The 23958-nt window shown below is 38.0% G+C and overlaps 1 protein-coding gene across 4 annotated transcripts in view; it reads left to right on the top strand.

Annotated features, from left to right (window-relative positions):
* The window catches only part of LOC149779955 (tRNA-dihydrouridine(20) synthase [NAD(P)+]-like), a 77456-nt gene extending 54422 nt beyond the window's left edge, over positions 1–23034 (top strand). For all 4 annotated transcript variants that reach the window (XM_089936661.1, XM_089936662.1, XM_089936663.1 and 1 more), the window contains 2 exons: positions 7486–7559; positions 20052–23034. In XM_089936661.1, the coding sequence (XP_089792787.1) occupies positions 7486–7559; positions 20052–20190 (213 nt within the window). In that variant the 3' untranslated portion in view covers positions 20191–23034. The remainder of the gene's footprint in view (positions 1–7485; positions 7560–20051) is intronic.
* The last annotated feature ends 924 nt before the right edge of the window (positions 23035–23958 follow it).

The raw sequence follows: 23958 nt of genomic DNA, 5'->3' as shown, positions 1-23958 counted from the left end.
CAGTTACATCCTAGTAAGAGTGCACTTCTGCTCCAGTAGTAATAGATAAAAGACTGGATTTAGCACCAATCCTTCAATCTGAGGGGAAACAATTCTCATCTGACTTCCATCTTGGCAAGGAGATGACATTTTAGCTCTTTATTGCTAAAACAAACCAAAAGACAGGGAATGCCTGTTTTTAATTTGAAAGGCTGTGATATATTATGATTAGGTAAACATTATTGTAGAAATAAAAGTTTCAGCAAAAATTGGTTTCTCCTTCTTATACAACACATATTTAAGTTTACTTATTTTTTATGAATTTTTTTAGTATATAATGTTGGTACCCATTTTACTAGTGGTTTGTTGTAACAGAAACTGCTTATCATTAAGTGAAAATTCTGTCAGTTTTTCAAGATTTATACCTTATGGTTAATAAAGGATGTAGATTGTTACATTGTATTTTAATCAGTACAGTAAAACCTGTCTTGAGAGACCACTGCTATGAGAGACCGCCTGTCTTGAGAGACCAGGTTTTCCATGTACAGATTTAGAGATTATATAGTGTTATAACCTGTTATGAGAGACCACCTGTCATGAGAGACCATTATGTTTTGGCAGAAGGGGTGGTCTTTCAAGACAGGTTCCACTGTACATGATTTTTCTTCTTGAATATCTTGAAAAATTACTATCATTTATCTAGTTTTCAGATATCTGTAAATCATTATTTACCTTACATATTCATGACGGTTTAGGTTAAGTACGTGATCTGCATTAAGAATGTGTACTGGTAGCCAAAAAGAAAACTTAAAAATGTTCAAATTTAGACCTTGTCCCACAGATAAGCAGACTGGCCTTCTTCTAGGCTTTTATTGTTTCTTAAATTATTCTGCTGGTATGCAAGTATATATGGTATATTGTACCGAATCAAGGTGTGTCAAATGAAAATTAAAGTGTGCACCTACCGAATCAAGCTGTGTCAAATGAAAATTAAAGTGTGCACCTACCAAATCAAGCTGTGTCAAATGAAAATTAAAGTGTGCACCTACCAAATCAAGCTGTGTCAAATGAAAATTAAAGTGTGCACCTACCGAATCAAGCTGTGTCAAATGAAAATTAAAGTGTGCACCTACCGAATCAAGCTGTGTCAAATGAAAATTAAAGTCTGCACCTACCGAATCAAGCTGTGTCAAATGAAAATTAAAGTCTGCACCTACCGAATCAAGCTGTGTCAAATGAAAATTAAAGTCTGCACCTACCGAATCAAGCTGTGTCAAATGAAAATTAAAGTGTGCACCTACCGAATCAAGCTGTGTCAAATGAAAATTAAAGTCTGCACCTACAGAATCAAGCTGTGTCAAATGAAAATTAAAGTGTGCACCTACCGAATCAAGCTGTGTCAAATGAAAATTAAAGTGTGCACCTGCCAAATCAAGCTGTGTCAAATGAAAATTAAAGTGTGTACCTACCGAATCAAGCTGTGTCAAATGAAAATTAAAGTGTGCACCTACCGAATCAAGCTGTGTCAAATGAAAATTAAAGTGTGCACCTGCCAAATCAAGCTGTGTCAAATGAAAATTAAAGTGTGCACCTACCAAATCAAGCTGTGTCAAATGAAAATTAAAGTGTGCACCTACCAAATCAAGCTGTGTCAAATGAAAATTATGATTTGAACCTGCTGAAATGATTGTGATTTGCAAAACAAATTCCTCAATATACATCCATGACATATGAAAGAGTGGTGGTGGTGGTTGTGCTGGGGAGGGTAATTATCAAACACTACTAAAGTATAGTCTTCTTCAGCAAGAGACTAAACAGTAATTGACAGTTTTTGTGAACTACATTTAGCAGAATGCACAGTAGCTGCCAGTGAAATTATGTCTTGTCAGGAAACAATTGCAGTTTGCAGGGAAGTAACTCTGTATAATATAGTTTAAAGACCATTTGGAATTGATGATTAAGAAGAAAAGGAAAATTACAGTTTAGTTCTGAAGTATCTGGTACTACAATTTGGGAACATCTTTTTTAGAAATTAATTTTAATATATTATTTAATAAACAAAAACATGGATATATTAGCATTATTAATAAAGTTTTTGGTTTTGTTGGATTTAAAGCCATCTTTTTTAGAAATTAAGTTTAATTTATGTATTAGATATGTGTTTGTGTTTTTGGATTTTTAACATAGCTTTAACAATTTTTCAGTTATATCGCTATGATATCTGCTGTGTGGCAGTTTATTTTATTCATCTATCACTGGGGCATCATGCTGCAGACATGTAGCATGATGTCCCACCCAGTCACATTATCATGACACCCAGTCCTAACACAAACCTCTTAATTTCTATAAGTCTTTGGTATGACTCTGCAGGGGTTTGAAGTCACCACCTTCCACATCCGAGGCAGATGCTTTAACCACTAGGCCACCGGGGCAGTCCTATGTATTAGATAAACAAAAACATTGGATATATTGTCATTATTAAAAAAGGTTTTGGTCTTATTGGGTTTAACCCCATTTTTCTACACATGAGATACATGGTAGCCAGTATAATTGGTGGAGGAAGAACCCAGTAAGAACAACCAATCCACAGAAAGCTACTGGCAAGCTTTCTCACATATTGATGGTGATAGAGCTGAAACTCATGTTGTGTGAGTGAGCTATAAAGGCAAGCACCTTAGACCAATCAGCCACCCATGAACCCAATTAATAAATTACTAGTAAAAAAAATGAACAAAATAAAAATGCCAATAGTAAGGGTCCTAGCTTATTTGTTGTCATACTGTTTATCATATTGTAAAGAATAGCTTTATTTTAGGGTATCAATCATTTGACTTCACCTAATATTGAATATAGCTTAAAAATGGACTTCTTCAGTCCGAGTTAATTTTCAGATAATTTGTTATTCATTACAACATATTAATTACATAGGCTTTGACCCCACAATGACCCCATTTCAACTTACATAGGCTTTGACCCCACAATGACCCCATTTCAACTTACATAGGCTTTGACCCCACAATGACCCCATTTCAACTTACATAGGCTTTGACCCCACAATGACCCCATTTCAACTTACATAGGCTTTGACCCCACAATGACTCCATTTCAACTTAAATAGGCTTTGTACAATGACCCCATTTCAAATTACATAGGCTTTGACCCCACAATGACCCCATTTCAACTTAAAGAAGAAAAAAATAGTCTGAGAAACACAACTGTCTAGAAAGTTGGCAGGTATGGAAGTGGGTTAGTTGACTACGTTGCATTATATCCTTGCTTGCAAAGAATGAACACATACATTATAATGGTTTGGTGTATAAGTGCCGTCACCCCTTGTTTAAAAATGCTTAGCAGTTTGCATAATTTCCTAATCAAGGTATCCTTATTATGTCTCATTCAAAAATGCTGGTGAAAAATTGGTTTTATTTCTAGATTTCTAAACAGTATAGGAGGCAGTTCAGTTGCTTGTATTTTGCAGCTGGAGCCAGTAACAGACCTAGACCAAATTAATAAAGTATCAACCCAGTGGTTATAAAGTATCAACCCAGTGGTTATAAAGTATCAACCCAGTGGTTATAAAGTATCAACCCAATGGTTATAAAGTATCAACCAAATGGTTATAAAGTATCAACCCAATGGTTATAAGGTAAACCTAGTTCAAAGACCCTATGGGAAATACTGTACTCACTATGTGCTTTCTATCAGGTGTACATGCATTTTTGTTCTCATTTTTATGTTCAATCAACACTTTGTATGGCATTACTCTAAAATTAAGTAACTGAATATTTTAATTGAAATAGTGACTATTGTGTTGGTCCATCTGAACTTTGGTCCTTTATATTGTACTGACAAGGTGCCAAAGCAAAATCAGTGATTTCTGTGCACTGGCAACAAAATAAATGTTGGAATCAAGAGCCTTATAAAGGGTATGTGAACGATTTCTCAGTTGTATTCATACAAAGACAGTGATATTGCTGCTTGTAATGATCACACAGAATGTCTCCAAGATCATATTTTAATCCTTACTTAATAATAATGAATTCGCTTAGTGTTTGGTGGTAACCATTTGACATCCACAATATTTTAACAAACATTAAATATCTATGGACCACTGTAAACATTGTCATATCCAACAAACTGGATTTTTAATGAAGATCTGGTATGTAACATTACGATTATTTGCATGCCTCCTGCAGACTTGGAGGTGTAGGAAAAACCTATTACTCCTCTTACATGTTGTAAGAGGTTGCTAATGGAGGTTGGAATCACAGTGCTCATTGTTTAATGTATCAGACAGGTATGAATCCTACCATTGAGTCACAGTGCTCAGTGGATAACATAGATTTGAATCCTACCATCGAGCCACAGTGCCCAGTGGTTAACATAGATTGAATCCTACCATTGAATCACAGTGCTCAGTGGTTAATATAGACAGATTTGAATCCTACCATTGAGCTACAGTGCTCAGTGATTAACATAGATTGAATCTTACCATCAAGTCACAGTGCTCAGTGATTAACATAGATTGAATCCTACCATCAAGTCACAGTGCTCAGTGATTAACATAGATTGAATCTTACCATCAAGTCACAGTGCTCAGTGTTTAACATAGATTTGAATCCTACCATCGAGTCACAGTGCTCACTGATTAACATAGAAAGATTTGAATCCTACCATCAGGTCACAGTGCTCAGTGTTTAACATAGATTTGAATCCTACCATCGAGTCACACTGCTCAGTGATTAACATAGAAAGATTTGAATCCTACCATCAAGTCACAGTGCTCAGTGATTAACATAGATTGAATCTTACCATCAAGTCACAGTGCTCAGTGATTAACATAGATTGAATCCTACCATCAAGTCACAATGCTCAGTGATTAACATAGATTGAATCCTACCATCAAGTCACAGTGCTCAGTGGTTAACATAGATTGAATCCTACCATTGAGTCACAGTACTCAGTGGTTAACATAGACAGATTTGAATCCTAGCATTGAGTCACAGTGCTCAGTGATTAACATAGATTGAATCCTACCATCAAGTCACAGTGCTCAGTGGTTAACATGGATTTGAATCCTACCATAGAGTCACAGTGCTCAGTGATTAAAATAGATAGATTTGAATCCTACCATCGAGTCACAGTGCTCAATGATTAACATAGATTGAATCCTACCATCAGACAAGTCAGGGTCAGCTAATAAGGTGTATACTTTGGCAAGGCACTCTACTCCAATTGCCTTGGCACTAAATAACCTATTTGTGTTTCTGTGCCATTAAACACCCAACCAAATCAGACTTTGCACACAGTGCATTTGTTTATTCTGTCCATAGCCCATAATGCTTATCTGCATATAGATTTGCAGAAATTTCCATACCATTGCAAAGTTTTAGGCTGATTTTGTTTCTCTACTACATTAGGTGAAATGTCCTACCTGACTAATAGTCAGTGTTTGAAAACTGAATTTTGGTTTTCCTAATATATGTAGGAACAAATCTTCACTATCTTGATTCCCAACATATCATCAAACATTAGGTACTGTATACACACTTACATGTAAGTCCAACTGCAAACATTGTGATGGCAGATAAGAACCTGTGCAGTTTTACAGTTAGATGACTTACAATATATAAAGTGCACAGCTTAAATTAAATCATTAAATATGACAAGTTTACAGATATTCAAAGTAGAATTCAGTTTTTTTTATTTTATTGTGGGTAAAACATTCTTTTATTTATAAGTTTTAAAATATATAATTAATATCTTGAAATTTATATATTTATAAAAATTATTATTACATGTATTTATGAAAATTATTATTGCATGTATTTATGAAAATTATTATTACATGTATTTTAAAAATAATTTGCCTGGAAAATAAGCTGTCTGGAAAATAAAGTGTTTGATAATTAGTTTAACAACAGTACAAATTTTGTCTTTTTATGAACACACCAAATCTCAATATATCGGTATGACTACTAAAATATGACAGCTATTCTGGAGACTGGCTTCCTTTTAAGAGTTGAAATGTTTTGAATGAAGTGCTGTATTTTCAAGGTAAAGCTTACTTTTGAGGTCAACTTTATTTTCATATTTTATGGGTACATGTATACCTGTGAGGTCAACTTTATTTTCATGTTTTATGGTTACATGTAGACCTATGAGGTCAACTTTATTTTCATGTTTTATGGGTACATGTAGACCTGTGAGGTCAACTTTATTTTCATGTTTTATGGGTACATGTAGACCTGTGAGGTCAACTTTATTTTCATGTTTTATGGGTACATGTAGACCTGTGAGGTCAACTTTATTTTCATGTTTTATGGGTACATGTAGACCTGTGAGGTCAACTTTATTTTCATGTTTTATGGGTACATGTAGACCTGTGAGGTCAACTTTATTTTCATGTTTTATGGGTACATGTAGACCTGTGAGGTCAACTTTATTTTCATGTTTTATGGGTACATGTATACCTGTGAGGTCAACTTTATTTTCATGTTTTATGGGTACATGTAGACCTGTGAGGTCAACTTTATTTTCATGTTTTATGGGTACATGTAGACCTATGAGGTCAACTTTATTTTCATGTTTTATGGGTACATGTAGACCTGTGAGGTCAACTTTATTTTCATGTTTTATGGGTACATGTAGACCTGTGAGGTCAGCTTTATTTTCGTATTTTATGGGTACATGTAGACCTATGAGGTCAACTTTATTTTCATGTTTTATGGGTACATGTATACCTGTGACTTATTATTATGCCAGGAAATAGTACTGTAATTATAAATACTTAGTCATGCATCAGTTTTGATTACTTATATCTCTTTAGAAATGAAAGTACCATATATCCTTAATCATAAATCTAACTGCAAACAGCATAGATCCATAATGCACTGGCAGATCAGGGTCTGTGTTTGTTGTACTGATTATCCCTTACAAACTGCATAGACTCAGATATGCTGGTGTTTTCATGTTGGTAGATCTGGGTCTGTGCAGTTTGCAGTTGAATTTGTTACAGTTTCTCCATATTAAATACATTAACTTCATATGCAGTTTTCAGTTGATCTGTTATACAACAAAGCAGTGCAAGAATAGATTTTCTGTTTTCATATTAAGAGAATTTTCCACTCTGTCCAAGTTCATGTTGTTTTTTATGCTGTGTTTTATCAATAAATGGGGTGCCCTGAGTGGCCAAGTGGTCTAAAGCACTCGCCATTTCGGATCACTACCATCTCACCTCTGTCTGCATGGGTTCGAGTCTCAGGCTTGGCCAGTGTGGTTATGTGAGAAAGCTTGCCAGTAGCTTCTCGTGGGTTGGTGGTTCTTTCTGGGGTTTTCCTGGGTTCTTCCTCCACCATTTATACTGGCCACCATGTATAGCCTATCTTGTGCTGAAAAATGGCATTAAACCCTACAACAACAACAACAACATTATCTGTAAATGCAAGATAATATTAGAGAGGACTGCAACTGGTTACCTGGCAGTTTTTTTTCTCTGAATTACAGGTGGAGAGACCAGAGGATCACTGTTACAATTCTACTGTTACAGTGGAGGGAAAGAGCTATACAAGCTGTTATTGGTAGGTTCTACTATATCTTTTTTCCCATGAAAGTCTGTGTGTGGGAATGTGAGTACTCTATGAATGATATCATTGGAGGCATATGTGTAAGAATGTATTACTTTATGAATGAAATGGCTGAAGGCCTGTGTGTAAGAACTGAGTACTTTATGAATGAAATGGCTGAAGGCCTGTGTGTAAGAACTGAGTACTTTATGAATGAAATGGCTGAAGGCCTGTGTGTAAGAACTGAGTACTTTATGAATGAAATGGCTGAAGGCCTGTGTGTAAGAACTGGGTACTTTATGAATGAAATGGCTGAAGGCCTGTGTGTAAGAACTGAGTACTTTATGAATGAAATGGCTGAAGGCCTGTGTGTAAGAACTGAGTACTTTATGAATGAAATGGCTGAAGGCCTGTGTGTAAGAACTGAGTACTTTATGGCCAAAATACTAAAGCCTGTTTGTAAGAACTGAGTACATTATGACTAAAATGACTGAAGCAGGTCTGTCCATCTGGCCAACATAGTTTTGTTCCGACTCTGTGACTTTAACTCTGTTTTAGATTAATGGGTGAAGTTTGATAGTGTCACCAAATTTGAATATTCCTTGTATATTTAGTCATTTGTTCATCAACATTGCACATAAATGATAAAATTAGCCATTCCTTGACAATTTGTAAAAATTTTCTAAAACCCTTGTTAACTCATTAACCCCTGATGACACGCCTACGGAGGGATGCATGTATCTAAAAAAACTAATTACCCAAATTGTTCTAAGGCATTACCAAATTATTTTCTTGCCTTATTCTGTGACACACAACTTTGGGAAATGGAGGGCATACTTGTATATCATCTTTGGAATATGTGTTGTGAACTACATTGTATCCCTATATTCAAGGTCATGATTATAGTTTTTAGTTTTCTGTCAAACTTTTCTTTCCACTATATAATTTTAGAGTTTTTTGAAACTGAAGAATGCAGTTGGGATTCCTATATATTGTCATTAGCAGATGTGTCTTGTCAATAGTGGAGATCCTGTCTTCAAGGTCAATGTGTTTGCATAATTTGTTGAATTTTTCATTACAGTTTCATTTCCACTCTAAGGTTTTAGCCATTTGGTGTGAAGTTATGAGACTTGGTAAATTGATATATTATTACTAGAGGGTGTTTCCTGTACCACACTGGGCATCCTTTCTTCAGGGTCAAGGTCACAGATCAGAATTTTAGGTTTCTTGTACATTTTCCCTTTTACTTCCAAACTTGAGAGTGATTAGGAAAAATGGATGAAGTTATGTATACTTACATACTGTCACTAAAGAGTATGTTACGATCTACATTTGGGGTGTTATCATTGAGTTGAAGGTCATATGCATACTTACATACTGTCACTAAAGGGTATGTTACAATCTACATTTGGTGTGTTATCATTGAGTTGAAGGTCATATGCATACTTACATACTGTCACTAAAGGGTATGTTACAATCTACATTTGGGGTGTTATTGAGTTGAAGGTCATATGCATACTTACACACTGTCACTAAAGTGTATGTTACAGTCTACATTTGGGGTGTTATCATTGAGTTGAAGGTCATATGCATACTTACATACTGTCACTAAAGTGTATGTTACAGTCTACATTTGGGGTGTTATTATTGAGTTGAAGGTCATATGCATACTTACATCCTGTCACTAAAGGGTGTGTTACAATCTACATTTGGGGTGTTATCATTGAGTTGAAGGTCATATGCATACTTACATACTGTCACTAAAGTGTATGTTACAGTCTACATTTGGGGTGTTATCATGGAGTTGAAGGTTATATGCATACTTAAATACTTAAACAATCTACTTGGGGTCCCGAGTGGCATAGTGGTCTAAAGTGCTCACCGTTATGGATCACTGCCATCTCACCTATGTCTGCGTGGGTTTGAGTCCCATACTTGGCCAATGTGTGTATGTGAGAAAGCTTGCCAGTAGCTTCTTGTGGGTTTGTAGCGTCAGGTCTTACATGTAGGACTAGGGTTTTCTTGGGTTCTTCCTCCAACATTTATATTGGCAACCATGTATAGCCTATTTAGTGCTGAAAATGGTATTAAACCCTATAACAACAACAACAACAATCTACATTTGGGGTGTTATCATTGAGTTGAAGGTCATATGTCAGTGGTTTAAGGCTTCTTTTGTTTCTGCTTTATGTCATAAGTATGAGCTGTTTGAGGTACAGAGATGAGCCACTATGCACTTATGATTCTCAGTTTGACTGCATTTCATGTATTGCACTCATGATACAGAGATGAACCACTATACAATTATGATTCTCATTTTGACTGCATTTCATGTATTGCACATTCATGGTACAGAGATGAACCACTATACACTTATGATTCTCATTTTGATTACATTTCATGTATTGCACAGTCATGGTACAGAGATGAACCACTATACACTTATGATTCTCATTTTGACTGCATTTCATGTATTGCACTCATGATACAGAGATGAACCACTATACACTTATGATTCTCATTTTGACTGCATTTCATGTATTGCACTCATGATACAGAGATGAACCACTATACACTTATGATTCTCATTTTGACTACATTTCATGTATTGTGCAGTCGTGATACAGAGATGAATCACTATACACTTATGATTCTCATTTTGACTACATTTCATGTATTGCACTCATGATACAGAGATGAACCACTATACACTTATGATTCTCATTTTGACTACTTTTCATGTATTGCACTCATGATACAGAGACGAACCACTATACACTTATGATTCTCATTTTGACTACATTTCATGTATTGCACTCATGATACCGAGATGAACCACAATACACTTATGATTCTCATTTTGACTGCATTTCATGTATTGCACTCATGATACAGAGATGAACCACAATACACTTATGATTCTCATTTTGACTACATTTCATGTATTGCACTCATGATACAGAGCTGAACCACTATACACTTATGATTCTCATTTTGACTACATTTCATGTATTGCACTCATGATACAGAGATGAACCATGATACACTTATGATTCTCAGTTTGACTACATTTCATGTATTGCACTCGTGATACAGAGATGAACCACTATACACTTATGATTCTCATTTTGACTGCATTTCATGTATTGCACACTCATGATACAGAGATGAACTACTATACACTTATGATTCTCATTTTGACTGCATTTCATGTATTGCACAGTCATGGTACAGATACAGTTATGATTCTCATTTTGACTGCATTTCATGTATTGCACTCATGATACAGAGATGAACCACTATACAATTATGATTCTCATTTTGACTGCATTTCATGTATTGTGCAGTCGTGATACAGAGATGAATCACTATACACTTATGATTCTCATTTTGACTACATTTCATGTATTGCACAGTCATGGTACAGATACACTTATGATTCTCATTTTGACTGCATTTCATGTATTGCACTCATGATACAGAGATGAACCATGACACACAAATGATTCTCGTTTTGACTGCATTTTATGTATTGCACACTCATGGTACAGAGATGAACCATGACACACAAATGATTCTCGTTTTGACTGCATTTTATGTATTGCACACTCATGGTTCAATATATGAACTACTATACACTTATGATTCTCATTTTGACTGCATTTCATGTATTGTGCAGTCATGGTACAGAGATGAACCATGACACACTAATGATTCTCAGTTTGACTGCATTTCATGTATTGCACAGTCATGGTACAGAGATGAACCACAATACACTTATGATTCTAATTTTGACTGCATTTCATGTATTGCACTCATGATACAGAGATGAACCACAATACACTTATGATTCTCATTTTGAGTGCATTTCATGTATTGCACTCATGGTACAGAGATGAACCACTATACAATTATGATTCTCATTTTGACTGCATTTCATGTATTGCACTCAAGATACAGAGATGAACCACTATACAATTATGATTCTCATTTTGACTACATTTCATGTATAGCACTCAAGATACAGAGATGAACCACAATACACTTATGATTCTCAGTTTGACTGCATTTGATGTATTGCATACTCATGCTCTAAGTTACTGACCAGATTTTTTAATGCCCTTTTCTTCACTTTTACTCTAATGCCCTTTTCTTCACTTTTACTTTAATGCCCTTTGAAATAGGACCAAGCAGCTTAGCTACATTCTATACCTACCCAGTAACTCTAAAACTAAAACTCTGTCTTAAAGATCAGAGCCAGATTTCATTATTGTGAAATGTTGTGACCTCACCTTGATTGGCAGAGAAAGAAAAAACAATCAATGAATTTGCTTGTTACTTCTAACTGCTTAGAGACTGCAATGAAAGTCTGCACATTCATCCCATGTGTCTGGTTGGTCTTAAGTGAAAATTATGCCACTCAAAACATTCAGTGTGGTTCTGCGGTTGCCAGCTTGAAAATCTTGTTGTTATTAATGTCTTGAATTGATGATTGTATCAACATGTGGTTTTCACTAAGCAAATTTGTATGAAATTATCTAGTTGGTCCTAAATGCACTGGTACCAATTTGTCATCAAACATAATTGCTATGGTTAAAATTTTTTCAAAAATCTTGTTATTGCTACTTTTCTTGAATAGATAAAGACTTATTATGACAGTTGGTTGTAATGAAACTTTCAGTTGAGATGCCATGATGGTGTTATTCTTAAAAAGAGTCATATTGACATGAAGTTTCTTTTTTAGTTGGAAGTCAGATGAGAGTGGTCTCCCCATAGATATAGGAATTGTCACCACATCCTGTCAGTTGGTCCTGTCAGTTCATCAATTACTACTTTAGTTCATGCTGCTTGTCAAGGCCTTAGAAATACTTAATTCGGTTGTGCTTTTTCATCACTAAAGTGATTCTTTGGAGTTTTCATACACCAGATCAAATTTATCATACAGTACGCACAATAGCACTAGTTTTATTGCCTGTCCTATCATCTTAGTACTTTCAGTTCAACTCAATATAATGTGCTCAGATACCATGCAAACCCGTTGATAACATGGGGACAGATGTGGATCCCATGTTTTCCCTTTGAAAATTCCCCCAAAATAGGCCCTTTTTTGCTAAATGTGCATAAAATTACAATAAAATTTGGTAAATGAAACTTTGTTATATCGCTCAGCAATTAGTGGCCAGAAATTTGGAATCAACATCATGAAATTTGCAACCTTCAATAAGAAGTTATATTTTGGTTCATTTAAAAAAAATATTGATACGCTGTAAAGTCAATGAAAATTTTGAAATTTTCAGATTTATCTTTTAATTTGGTTTCACTGTACTTATGATTGTCATATGCCCTCTTGTATTCAAACCTGAGAAGTATCAGTCAATCATAAAATAATAGCTTTTCAGTGTTTCCATGTGTGTGTGTGTTTGTGATTTGGATTTTTAGTGTAGCTTTAACAGTTTTTCAGTCATATCACTACAATGTCTGCATTGTGGCAGTTTATAGTGATGTCTAGCACTGGGGCATCATGCCACAGACATATAGCATGATGTCCCACACAGTCATATTATCCTGACCCCAGGCTGACCAGTCCTAACACTAACCTCTTAATGCTGAATGCCAAGCGAGGCAGCTGTTAGTACCATGGTAGTCTTTGGTATGACTTGGCTGGCATTTGAACCAGCGACCTCCCACATCTGAGGCAGACGCTCTAACCACTTGGCCACTGGAGTGGTCTGAGTGTTTCCTGATTAAGTCTGGATACATACATTAAATGAGATAAAATTGGGTAGATCAAATGACAGATGATAACAACATTTACCAGATGGAGTAGTGTTTGTTTGCTTTAGTGGTGCACTAATTAGTTATGGACTTTTTTCTTCTGTTTTTGTGGTTTTTCATTTAATAGCAGACAAAAATATCATACTTAAATTTCTATTAGAAAATATACTACATAAAAACTTTCAGAAGTCCTTGAAATACAACTCTCTGGGACTGTATGAACCATGGAATGCCACAGCAATAGGATCCATGCTTGATTTGCTTTTGATGGCTGTTTTTCAACAGTTTGAAAGAAGTATAGGCTCAGCCATTGAGAATCCTATTGGTCACACATGAGAATTGCTCTTTTGTAATGCACATAATCTTACCAAAGTAGTTCAGCCCTCGCTTGCCATCCACTAATTTACATCTTGTGGAGATAGGTGCCACTGTACACATTTCTGAACAATCACAACAAAGCCATTTTTTGTATTGGAGCCACTTTCATTCAGCCTTCTCTTTCATGGCTGATAGAAGAGGTCTAGAAACAGGCCAGTAAAGAGATGAATCTTTCTCAAGCACAGAGAGATATAACAGGCCAGTAAAGAGACAAATCTTTCTCAAGCACAGAGAGATATAACAGGCCAGTAAAGAGATGAATCTTTCTCAAGCACAGAGAGATATAACAGGCCAGTAAAGAGATGAATCTTTCTCAAGCACAGAGAGATATAACAGGCCAGTAAAGAGATGAATCTTTCTCAAGCACAGAGAGATATAATAGAGATATTAAGAATAGATCTTAGGGCAAACCAAATGGAAACTCTCCTTCAAGCCCTTTCCCTTGATGGGAACTTTTTTCTGTAGCCACAAATTACAGGACATAAGGAGACAAGGATCACTTTTGACACCTTTTTCTCCCAGAAGCTCCCATCTTACAGAAGATAATACCATGCTCACACCATTCTTTTCAGATATCTTGATGGGGGCAAGATTCTAACTTTTTAAAAAAGAATTGGAGAGAATACAGATAGTCCATTGGGGGAGTATCACACTATGGTTTGATATTCCCTTAGATACTCCAATATGATTATCATAGTGTGATACTTCCTCAGATATTCCATTATGTGATACTCCCTCAGTGGTCCAAGGTTGACATTGCCAGGGTAGGAGTGGGGAACAAGTGCCCCACTCCTCCGGAAATGCTCCATATGGCTTGTGTCTCTGATCGCCTCTGTCAACTAAAATCCAGCTCCTGGCCTTCGCGAGTGGCTTAGCTTCTAAGTCTGGTGGACCATGTTTGTACTGTCAGGAAAAGGGATAACTGCAGGCCACTGGCACCATAAAACCAGACGCTTCGGGTCAATGGGACTCGTAAACCTTGGATGGTTGCTCATCTAGGAGAAGGAAAACTCCAATTGCAAGCCTCCGCTACTTTGAAGCTATACCCACTCATGGGAAAGGCTAAGCAAGTAAACCCAACAGAAAATCTGGAGATGGAGTCCCTAAGGCGGTCTGACATTGACTTCAACATCATTCCAGCAACTCCTGTGACATGATTGGTGCCAAGCTGTATAGGCATTCGTCATTCCCTTGGGTCCACCAGCTGCATGGAGAGGGGGGATCTACTGCATGGCCAACAGTTGATTCTCCATACCACCCTGCCCAGGATTTGTAGCTCCACTGGAGAGGACACACCAGCATCATTGTAAGGCGTCAGCATAACACGGGAAGCAGCATTTTACCAGTTCTAAGTCAAAGCTCGATTGGCATAGAGTTTGGCACCAGGGGTTGCTTCTGACGGTGTGAGAGATCACCATGTTTCATTGGACAGCTACCACCTGCCTCAAGCTGGGCAGCCTTGTCAGTAAGGTGCTGCCCTGTCATGGCCTGCCTGCTTCAGTGGGCTACAAACTCCGCACCAGCCAAGACTCAAAGATGAAATAAGAAGACTCCAGCTCTTTGTTTTGCAAGCTGGAACATCAGGACCATGTGTCCTTGATTCACCTCCAACCTGCAGCAGATTGACGATGCGCAGAAAACTGCCATCATTGACAGAGAACTCTCCCGACCCAACTGGCCGACAGCGGCACCATCAGGGAAGCCAACTACACCTTCTTTTGGCAAGGGAAGCCCTCGGATGAACCTAGGCAGTATGCTGTTGGCTTCATTGAGCCTCCATCATCAGGCACTGAGAGGATCCTTGCCCTGTCAACATCCTCAGGCCCAGCCAACATCTTCAGCATGTACATCCCACCCCTTTGCTCCACCCACGAGGAGAAAGAAAAGTTCTATGAGGCTCTGGATCAGGCAATATCCAGTATCCCCAATGCTGATGGCCTTGGCCTCTACTTACTAGGAGACTTCAATGCCTGAGTGGGAGCTGACTACGAGGACTGGTCCACCTGTCTAGGCTCTCATGGAAGGAGCAAGATTAGTGAGACTGGTCAGCGACTGCTGAAGATGTGCTGCTCCCACAGCCTTTGTGTGACCAACACCTTCAAATGTGAGGAGATCCACCAGGTGTCATGGAGTCACCCACATTCCCGCCACTGGCACCAGCTAGATCTTGTCATCACCAGACGTGCGGAACTGGCTAGTGTCCTCCTTACCTGCAGCTACCACAGTGCCAACTTCGATACGGACCACTCCCTCATGGCCAGCAAGGTGCGAATAATACCCAAGAAGCTGCACCATACCAAGAAGAAGGGTCACCCTCACATCAATACCTGCTGTGCAAGCAATCCAGAGAAGACACAGGAGGCTCATCAAAGAGACACCTGATGACACCATCAACTCCAGGTGGTCCACCTCCGTGACTTTGTGTACAATTCAGCCATCAATGCCAACGGGAAGGAGTGCAAAAATACTGACTGGTATGAGGCTAACTGGGAGGAGATGGAGCCCTTGACTGAGGTGAAGTGGAAAGCCCTCCTGGCATACTAAGTTGCACCTAGCCCTAGTACACTAAAAGCCCTCAAGACTGCCAGGAACAATGCCCAGCAGACCAACCACCGCTGCACCAACACCTACTGGCTGAACCTCTGCACCAGTATACAGACAGCTGCCAACACCGGGGATACAGTAGGCGACAGGCCCCTCCACTTCCAAGATTGCCCCCCTCAAGTCCAAGATGGGCAAAGTCAGGGAAACAGCTGCAGTGATGGGTTGAGCACTATCTCAAGCTGTATGTAACCCAAAATGTCATCACCAACACTGCACTGGATGCCATCCCAGACCTGCCAGTCATGGAGGAACTAGACACACCACTCACCCTAGAAGAGCTTAGAAAAGCCATCAATTGCCTCACTTGTGGAAAGGCTCCTGGGGGCGACAGCATCATACCTCAAGTCCTAAAGAGCAGGAAATCAGCACTGCTCCAGCCCCTGCATGTACTCCTCTGCCTCTGCTGGGAACAGGGACACATCCCCCAGGACATGTGGGATGCCAACATCATCACTTTGTACAAGAACAAAGGAGACTGCAGTTACTGTAACAATTACCAGGGCATTTCCCTCCTCAGTATTGTCAGAAAGGCTTTTGCCCATGTCGCACTGACAAGCTTGCAGACCCTATCCTCCTGCATCTACCCAGAGTCCCAGTGTGGCTTCTGAGCCAGCCGGTCAACTGTCAACATGATCTTCTCACTAAGCCAGCAGCAGGAGAAGTGTCATGAGCAGCTGATGCCCCTCTACATCACCTTCATAGACCTGATGAAGGCGTTTGACCTGGTCAGTCAGAGCAGACTCTTCAGGTTCCTTCAGAAGATTGGCTGCCCCCCACAACTGCTCGCTGTCATCACATCGTTCCACGAAAACATGCACAGCACAGTGTGCTCAATGGTGCAACATCAGAGGCCTTCCCATGCAGCAGCGGAATGAAGCAAGGCTGTGTTCTTGTGCCGACCTTCTTTGCCATCTTCTTCTCCATGCTCCTTCAGTATGCCTTCAAGCACTGCAGCGAGGGATTGTACATCCATACCAGGGCTGACTGTAAGCTGTTCAACATCGCCTTCACTGTGCTAAGACTAAAGCCATAGAGGTTCTCATCCGTGAATTGCTTTTTGCCGACGATGCAGCCTTGAGATCACACACGAAAGATAGACTACAGCAGCCTCTCCCAGGCCTGTAAGGAGTTTGGACTGACCATCAGTCTGAAGAAAACGTATGTCATGGCACAGACTCCCCTCCCACCATCAACATTGATGGGTACAACCTGGAAGTTGTTTAGAACCTCACATACCTACCTCACATACCTCAGGTCCGCCATCTCCAGCTCGCTCTCCATTGATGCTGAAGTTAATGGCATGATTTCCAAGGCAGCAGCAGTTAGGCATGGACCACCTATGCGAGCCACAGGAGGAAACTTAACAGCTTCCACCTGAGATGCCTGCAGTGCATTCTGCACATCCAGTGGCAAGACAGAGTACTCAATACAGAGGTTCTGGAACATGTCAACATTAAAAGCATGTTCTCCATTCTCAGCAAGAGGCACCTTTGCTGGCTTGGCCTCATCAAGAGAATGGCCCAGTTTGCAGTCTCAAGAACCTGCTATACGGCAAGCTAGCAGAAGGTGCACAACTGACTGGATGGTCACGTCTGTGTTACAAAGATGTCTGCAAGAAGGATGTGAAGACCGCCAACATCAGAGTCAATGACTGGGAGAGCTGTGCTGACGACTGCTCCACCTGGTGCCTAGCTTTCAGACAGGGTCTTCAGAAAGCTGAGGAGGTGAGAAACACAAACCTCACTGCAAATAGAGTACGAAGGTAGGTGAAACAACAACAGCCTCAGCAAGCATTGATGTTCACCTGCAGCAAGTGCAACCAAGACTGTCACTCTAGGGTCGGACTCTTCAGCCACTCATGAAGGTGCAGATAGGGCACCCAACCGAAAGCTACACCATCATCTCCCGAAGACTCATGGATGCAGAGATACTTCCTCAGATACTCCATTGTGTGATACTCCCTCATATATTCCATGGTGTGATACTCCCTCATATACTCCATGGTGTGATACTCCCTCTGATACTCCATGGCATGATATTCCCTCAGATACGCCATGGTGTGATACTCCCTCAGATACTCCATGGTGTGATACTCCCTCATATACTCCATGGCATGATATTTCCTCAGATACTCCATGGTGTGATACTCCCTCATATACTCCATAGTGATACTCCCTCAGATACTCCATGCCATGGTGTGATACTCCCTCATACTCCATGGCATGATGTTCCCTCAGATATGCCATGGTATGATACTCCCTCAGATACTCCATGGCATGATATTCCCTCAGATACTCCATGGTGTGATACTTCCTCATATACTCCATGGCATGATATCCCCTCAGATATTCCATGGTGTGATACTCCCTCATACTCCATGGCATGGTATTCCCTCAGATACTCCATGGTGTGATACTCCCTCATATACTCCATGGCATCATATTCCCTCAGATACTTCATAGTGTGATACTCCCTCATACTCCATACCATGATATTCCCTCAGATACTCCATAATGTGATACTCCCTCACATACTCCATGGCATGATGTTCCCTTAGATGCCCAATGATTATCAATGTGATACTCCCCAGATACTCCAAAGTGTGATATTCCCTTAGATAATCCATGGTGTGATATTCCTTTAGATACTCCAATGATTATCAATGTGATTCTCCCCAAATACTCCATGGTGTGATACTCCATCAGATACTCCATGGCATGATGTTCCCTTAGATGCCCAATGATTATCAATGTGATACTCCCCAGATACTCCAAAGTGTGATATTCCCTTAGATAATCCATGGTGTGATATTCCTTTAGATACTCCAATGATTATCAATGTGATTCTCCCCAAATACTCCATGGTGTGATACTCCATCAGATACTCCATGGCATGACGTTCCCATAGATGCTCAATGTTTATCAATGTGATACTCCCACAGATACTCCATGGCATGATATTCATTTGTTATAAAAGTAAAGGAATGGAAATAGCAATTTTTAATGAATGAATATCATCCATGTAGGACTTTCACCAGCTTTGTCAGATTTTGACCAAGAAATAATAGACTTATCTATTGATGAAATGCCCCATTTCTTTGTTGTGGTAAGCCATGAACTAGGGACCTGTCAAATGAAGGCACATAGAGTTAAAGAAAAAGGCACATTTATTTTGATGGATAGCTTATTTTTATCACAGTAACTATTTGTTATGTTTGAAAACTTGAGATACTTTGAAGTGAAAAAGTACATATTTATTTAGGTACATAAATAATGTCGATAAATGTTCTTTTGTATTGGCACTTTCTGTATCCATGCTCCCATTCCACACATCCCATCCCCCAACAACAAAATGCATTCATGAGCTTTTACATTTTATGGTGGTTAGGTACATGATAATGCAGTCATTAGTTAGGGACCCCAACTAGTGCATTAAAATGAGTAACAGCTGGAGGGTGGGTTTCTATTCATTCACTCTTCCTTATTCTTTGTGATGTCTTTTATAAACTGGTCTGCCAATTTGCTCACGATTAAATAAAATTGTTTTCTATGCCCCAACTTAACAGTGGCAAAACAGTGTCACTCTTGACATGCATATATATATATAAATAATCCACATGCACACAAACACACATAAATATAACTTTGGCTACGTTTTGCACTTACATTATTTGTCAGGCAGTGTGTGTGTGTGTGTGGGGGGGCAGCATCCATGTTCCATGAACACTAGTTATTTTTGTCTTTTTTCTAGGGAAAAGTCTAAAAGACTGGCTGAGCAGGCAGCAGCCATTACTTGTCTTATTGTGTTAGGAGAGCATGATGGGAAGAAAGAAGGATGCAGCAATATTAATGATGACATAGCACGGATATGGAGGGATGGAGATGTTTGAAATCGTTCATATATTTGGACCATCGGATGGGGTTATAAAGGATATCAGTTATATGGGTAGCAGTTATCTAGCTTGTTTTATGTCAGTACTAAGTTCAGCAGACTTACAACCCATGTTTACGGATCAGTTGTTCAGATCTATCATGCTTCAAGCAGATGACAATAAACAGTATATAAATTATCACGGACAGTGTTTATTTCCAAGAGGTCATCTTAACACTTCATATTATCATCCGAGTACAAAATACATCGGAGGAGAGGATTGGGGTTTATTTATGTACACCATTTTAGCCTTTTCATGAATACTTATGATACATTGCTGCATGCCTATATATATATATATAATTTTGATCAGTAAGTTAATGTTATAACCCATGAAACATTAATTATTGACAATTATGCAACTCATTTATTTATACATGCTCAAATTTCTTAGACTTCAAAAATGCAATGTGTTTTCCCTCCAGCAAAATTAGTCCATATCATATTTAAAAAAAATACTAAAATCAGTTTATAAAAAAACAGGTGGAATCTTCAGCATTTTCATCTTTCTCCAGCAAAATTATATCTTTAAAACAGCTGTGTTAATAAATGTTTATAATATCATCATCAATGTTATCCATGGTAGTCAATCTGAAGTAAGTATTCTGTTGTTGAAGATGTGATTAACTTTGAATGTGTTACCTTTCAGAACTCAGCGATCAGTATAATTGTGAATTTGCAGGATTTTGGGGGTGGGGGTAAAACAGTTAAAAAATGCATTGAAACATTCTATTTTGAGTAAATAATAATTCACGAGTTTACAATTTTAATGAAGAAACCATGTGTAATGTTCAAGTAAGCCAACTGTTTTTACCTACCAGAAATGGGGTTTGACCCATATGGAAAATTATGGATTCTGATACTGTTATTGTTTGTAATACTGTGGAGACAATCTAGAGAGTCATCTGTTTATAATGTGTCTTTCCCATACTTTTTACCAAATGACTGTTTGGTCAATCATCCAGGTTGTACTCTTTAAGAAACGAAAAACAGGCTTTTTTTAATATGCTTGGTGGTACTGTAGGGGTTTTCATTTGCCGTATATCATTTGGTCTGAAGGTAATGCTTTAATTTAGTTAGGTTAATACATGCAAGACATCTTGAATAGCAATCAAGATAAATTTATATGAGTAAGCATGCCTATCATTGATTTGGATTTGATCTATATGGTTTTTCTTAAACCATATAACATCTATATTAGCATCATAACCTCATGTAAATATATAATATCATCATTGAATACCATAAAGCACCTCAAACCAATGTTCCTTAACATGAATTTATAAACTGTAAAATAACATGCAAGCATTTTATTAAAATTAGTTCATGAATTTAATATCTAATCAATACTTGTATAGCATCCTCTTTATGTGAAAGCAGCTATAACTATATATATATATATATATATATATATATATATATATATATATATATGAAACAAAAACTGGCATAAAACTGGTTTGAAACCAGCCCAAGCTTTTTTAAATTCTAACAATTCCTTGCTCAAGGGACCATAGCTACAAAAGGATGATTACATAAATGAGACAAAAGATAGATTACATAAATGAGACAAAAGCAAAGTACAAAAATTGTATTAACTTACAGGATCTATGCCATGCTTGGTTGTTTATAAACACCACAAGAAGCAAAAGTGCTTTAAGGGAATGATGCTTTATTGACCAAAAGGAATTTCCAGAAATTCAAGATAAGGCCATTTCAGTTTTTCTAAATGACAAGATTATGCTGAAAGATAGGAACATGAAACTTGCCAGAATTATTCCTGAGATGTTACCAATAAATTTTACAGTTTGAAAAGGGATAGAACAGAGGAGGTCAGAAAAGAATTTCCAGGAATATTGGATGTAAGGTTCATGAAGGTCAAAGTTCAAAGTTTAAAATATTTGCTTATTGTTTAATATGGAAGAAAGCGAATTTGCTTGGTCATCATTTATTTTTTTAATTTCATTGCAAATAAATGAAAAGAAACATTTTTACTACATATTTCTTTTACTTAATGTAACAGTGTTAAATTTAAATTGACTTCATTCCTACATTCTAAGACATCTAATTTCCCCATAATTAAGGTCATTACTCATACAATACACAGGGCCCTGAGTGGCCGAGTGGTCTAAAGCGCTCACCATTCCGGATCACTGCCATCTCACCTCTGTCTGTGTGGGTTCGAGTCCAAGGCTCAGCTAACGTGGGTACGTGGGAAAGCCTGCCAGTAGCTTCTTGTGGGTCGGTGGTTCTTCCCTGGGTTTTCCAGGGTTCTTCCTCCACCAGTTATACTGGCTGCCATGTATAGCCTATCTTGTGCTGAAAAATGGTGTTAAACCCCATAACAACAACAACAACAACACACAATACACCTCAAAGCATATTATGTAAGCATAATTAGCTTATTTTCATGCTTAACATCAATATTAATGTACCATTTTGTTCAGAATATCATACAAGATGATATGAAAAGAAGAAAAATAATTGCATGCATTTTCATATTTGTATGAAGGTGGCACTTTATAGTTTCGTATTTTGCATAGTTAGAATTTTAAAGAGAAATAATTTACCCATGTTTTCATACTGGCTGTTTAAAAAAGACCTTGTATATTTTAGATTTTGTTCAAAGAAGCTTTAATTCCCTTTATTTTGGTGTATGATTGATGGGTGTAAAAAGGGTTATAGAGTATACAGCTTAGCCTTACTCCAGATGTGCATCTTTCAAAAACTGTTAGCTCCATTTGGTCATTTTTACTTCCTGGACTTCAGAGGTAAATTGTAAAATAAAGAGCCGATAACTTTTTCTTTTTTTACATTTTGTATATGTAGTAATTCGTCCATTGCACTTTTAGATGCTGGTATTGTCTAGTTGGAAAAATTCGTTTTCCACATTTTAATAGGTGCTAAATTGTACTTTAGACTAATTCAGGCTGATTTGTCATCATAAGGGAGCAGTCATTTTAGTTAGCAGTGTGCTTAGATCATGTACAGTTTCCATAAGTACATTATCCAAAGAAATCTCAGCCACATTACATCAAAATAACATTCTCTCCACTGTGCATGTTTCAAATGCAAACAACTTCACCTTACATACGTCACTCTGTCAAAAGTACATAATAACTGGTGAGCACCCCCTTAAAAAGTGATAACATGAATTTTGAAGCTAGCAGCCATGGTGATAACATTGGATGTCTGATTGGCACGATTTAGATTTAGAACTAGACATCATAGAAGTTTTTTAGTGTAAACCACATGTTGATATGATGTTACCATCAATTCAGTAGCAATAACAAGTTCTTCAAGCTGTGGTGGCCAACATCATGAGATGAATGTGCGTGTAGTTTCATGGCAAACCTTCAGGGAGTTTAGGAGGAGTAGCTATAACAGATGCGTGTTATTGGACTGACAGACAGTAGACAATAGGCCATCCCTAAATTATTCTGGTCTTTGACCAGCAAAGCTTACAAGACCCCCTTTTAAGGACTGACACTCACTCTATGGTCAGAAAAGAATTTCCAGGAATATTTGATATAAGATTTGTACTTTTTTCATTTAGGACAAATGGAAGAATTTTGTTGAAAGGTCCATGTCAATATGACCACCTAATCAGGAAAATAGCAATGTTGGATGTCTGCTGGGCACGATTTTCATTTTGGCCAAGCAGGTATCGTAAGAAGCCTTTTGATGAAAACATGCAGATATTGCCATCAACTCTGGAGGAAAAGTT

The sequence above is a fragment of the Sinohyriopsis cumingii genome, chromosome 16, assembly GCF_028554795.1.
Source record: "Sinohyriopsis cumingii isolate HCF-2022 chromosome 16, ASM2855479v2, whole genome shotgun sequence".
Lineage (NCBI taxonomy): Eukaryota > Metazoa > Mollusca > Bivalvia > Unionida > Unionidae > Sinohyriopsis > Sinohyriopsis cumingii.
This window is presented reverse-complemented; position numbering and strand designations above follow the sequence as displayed.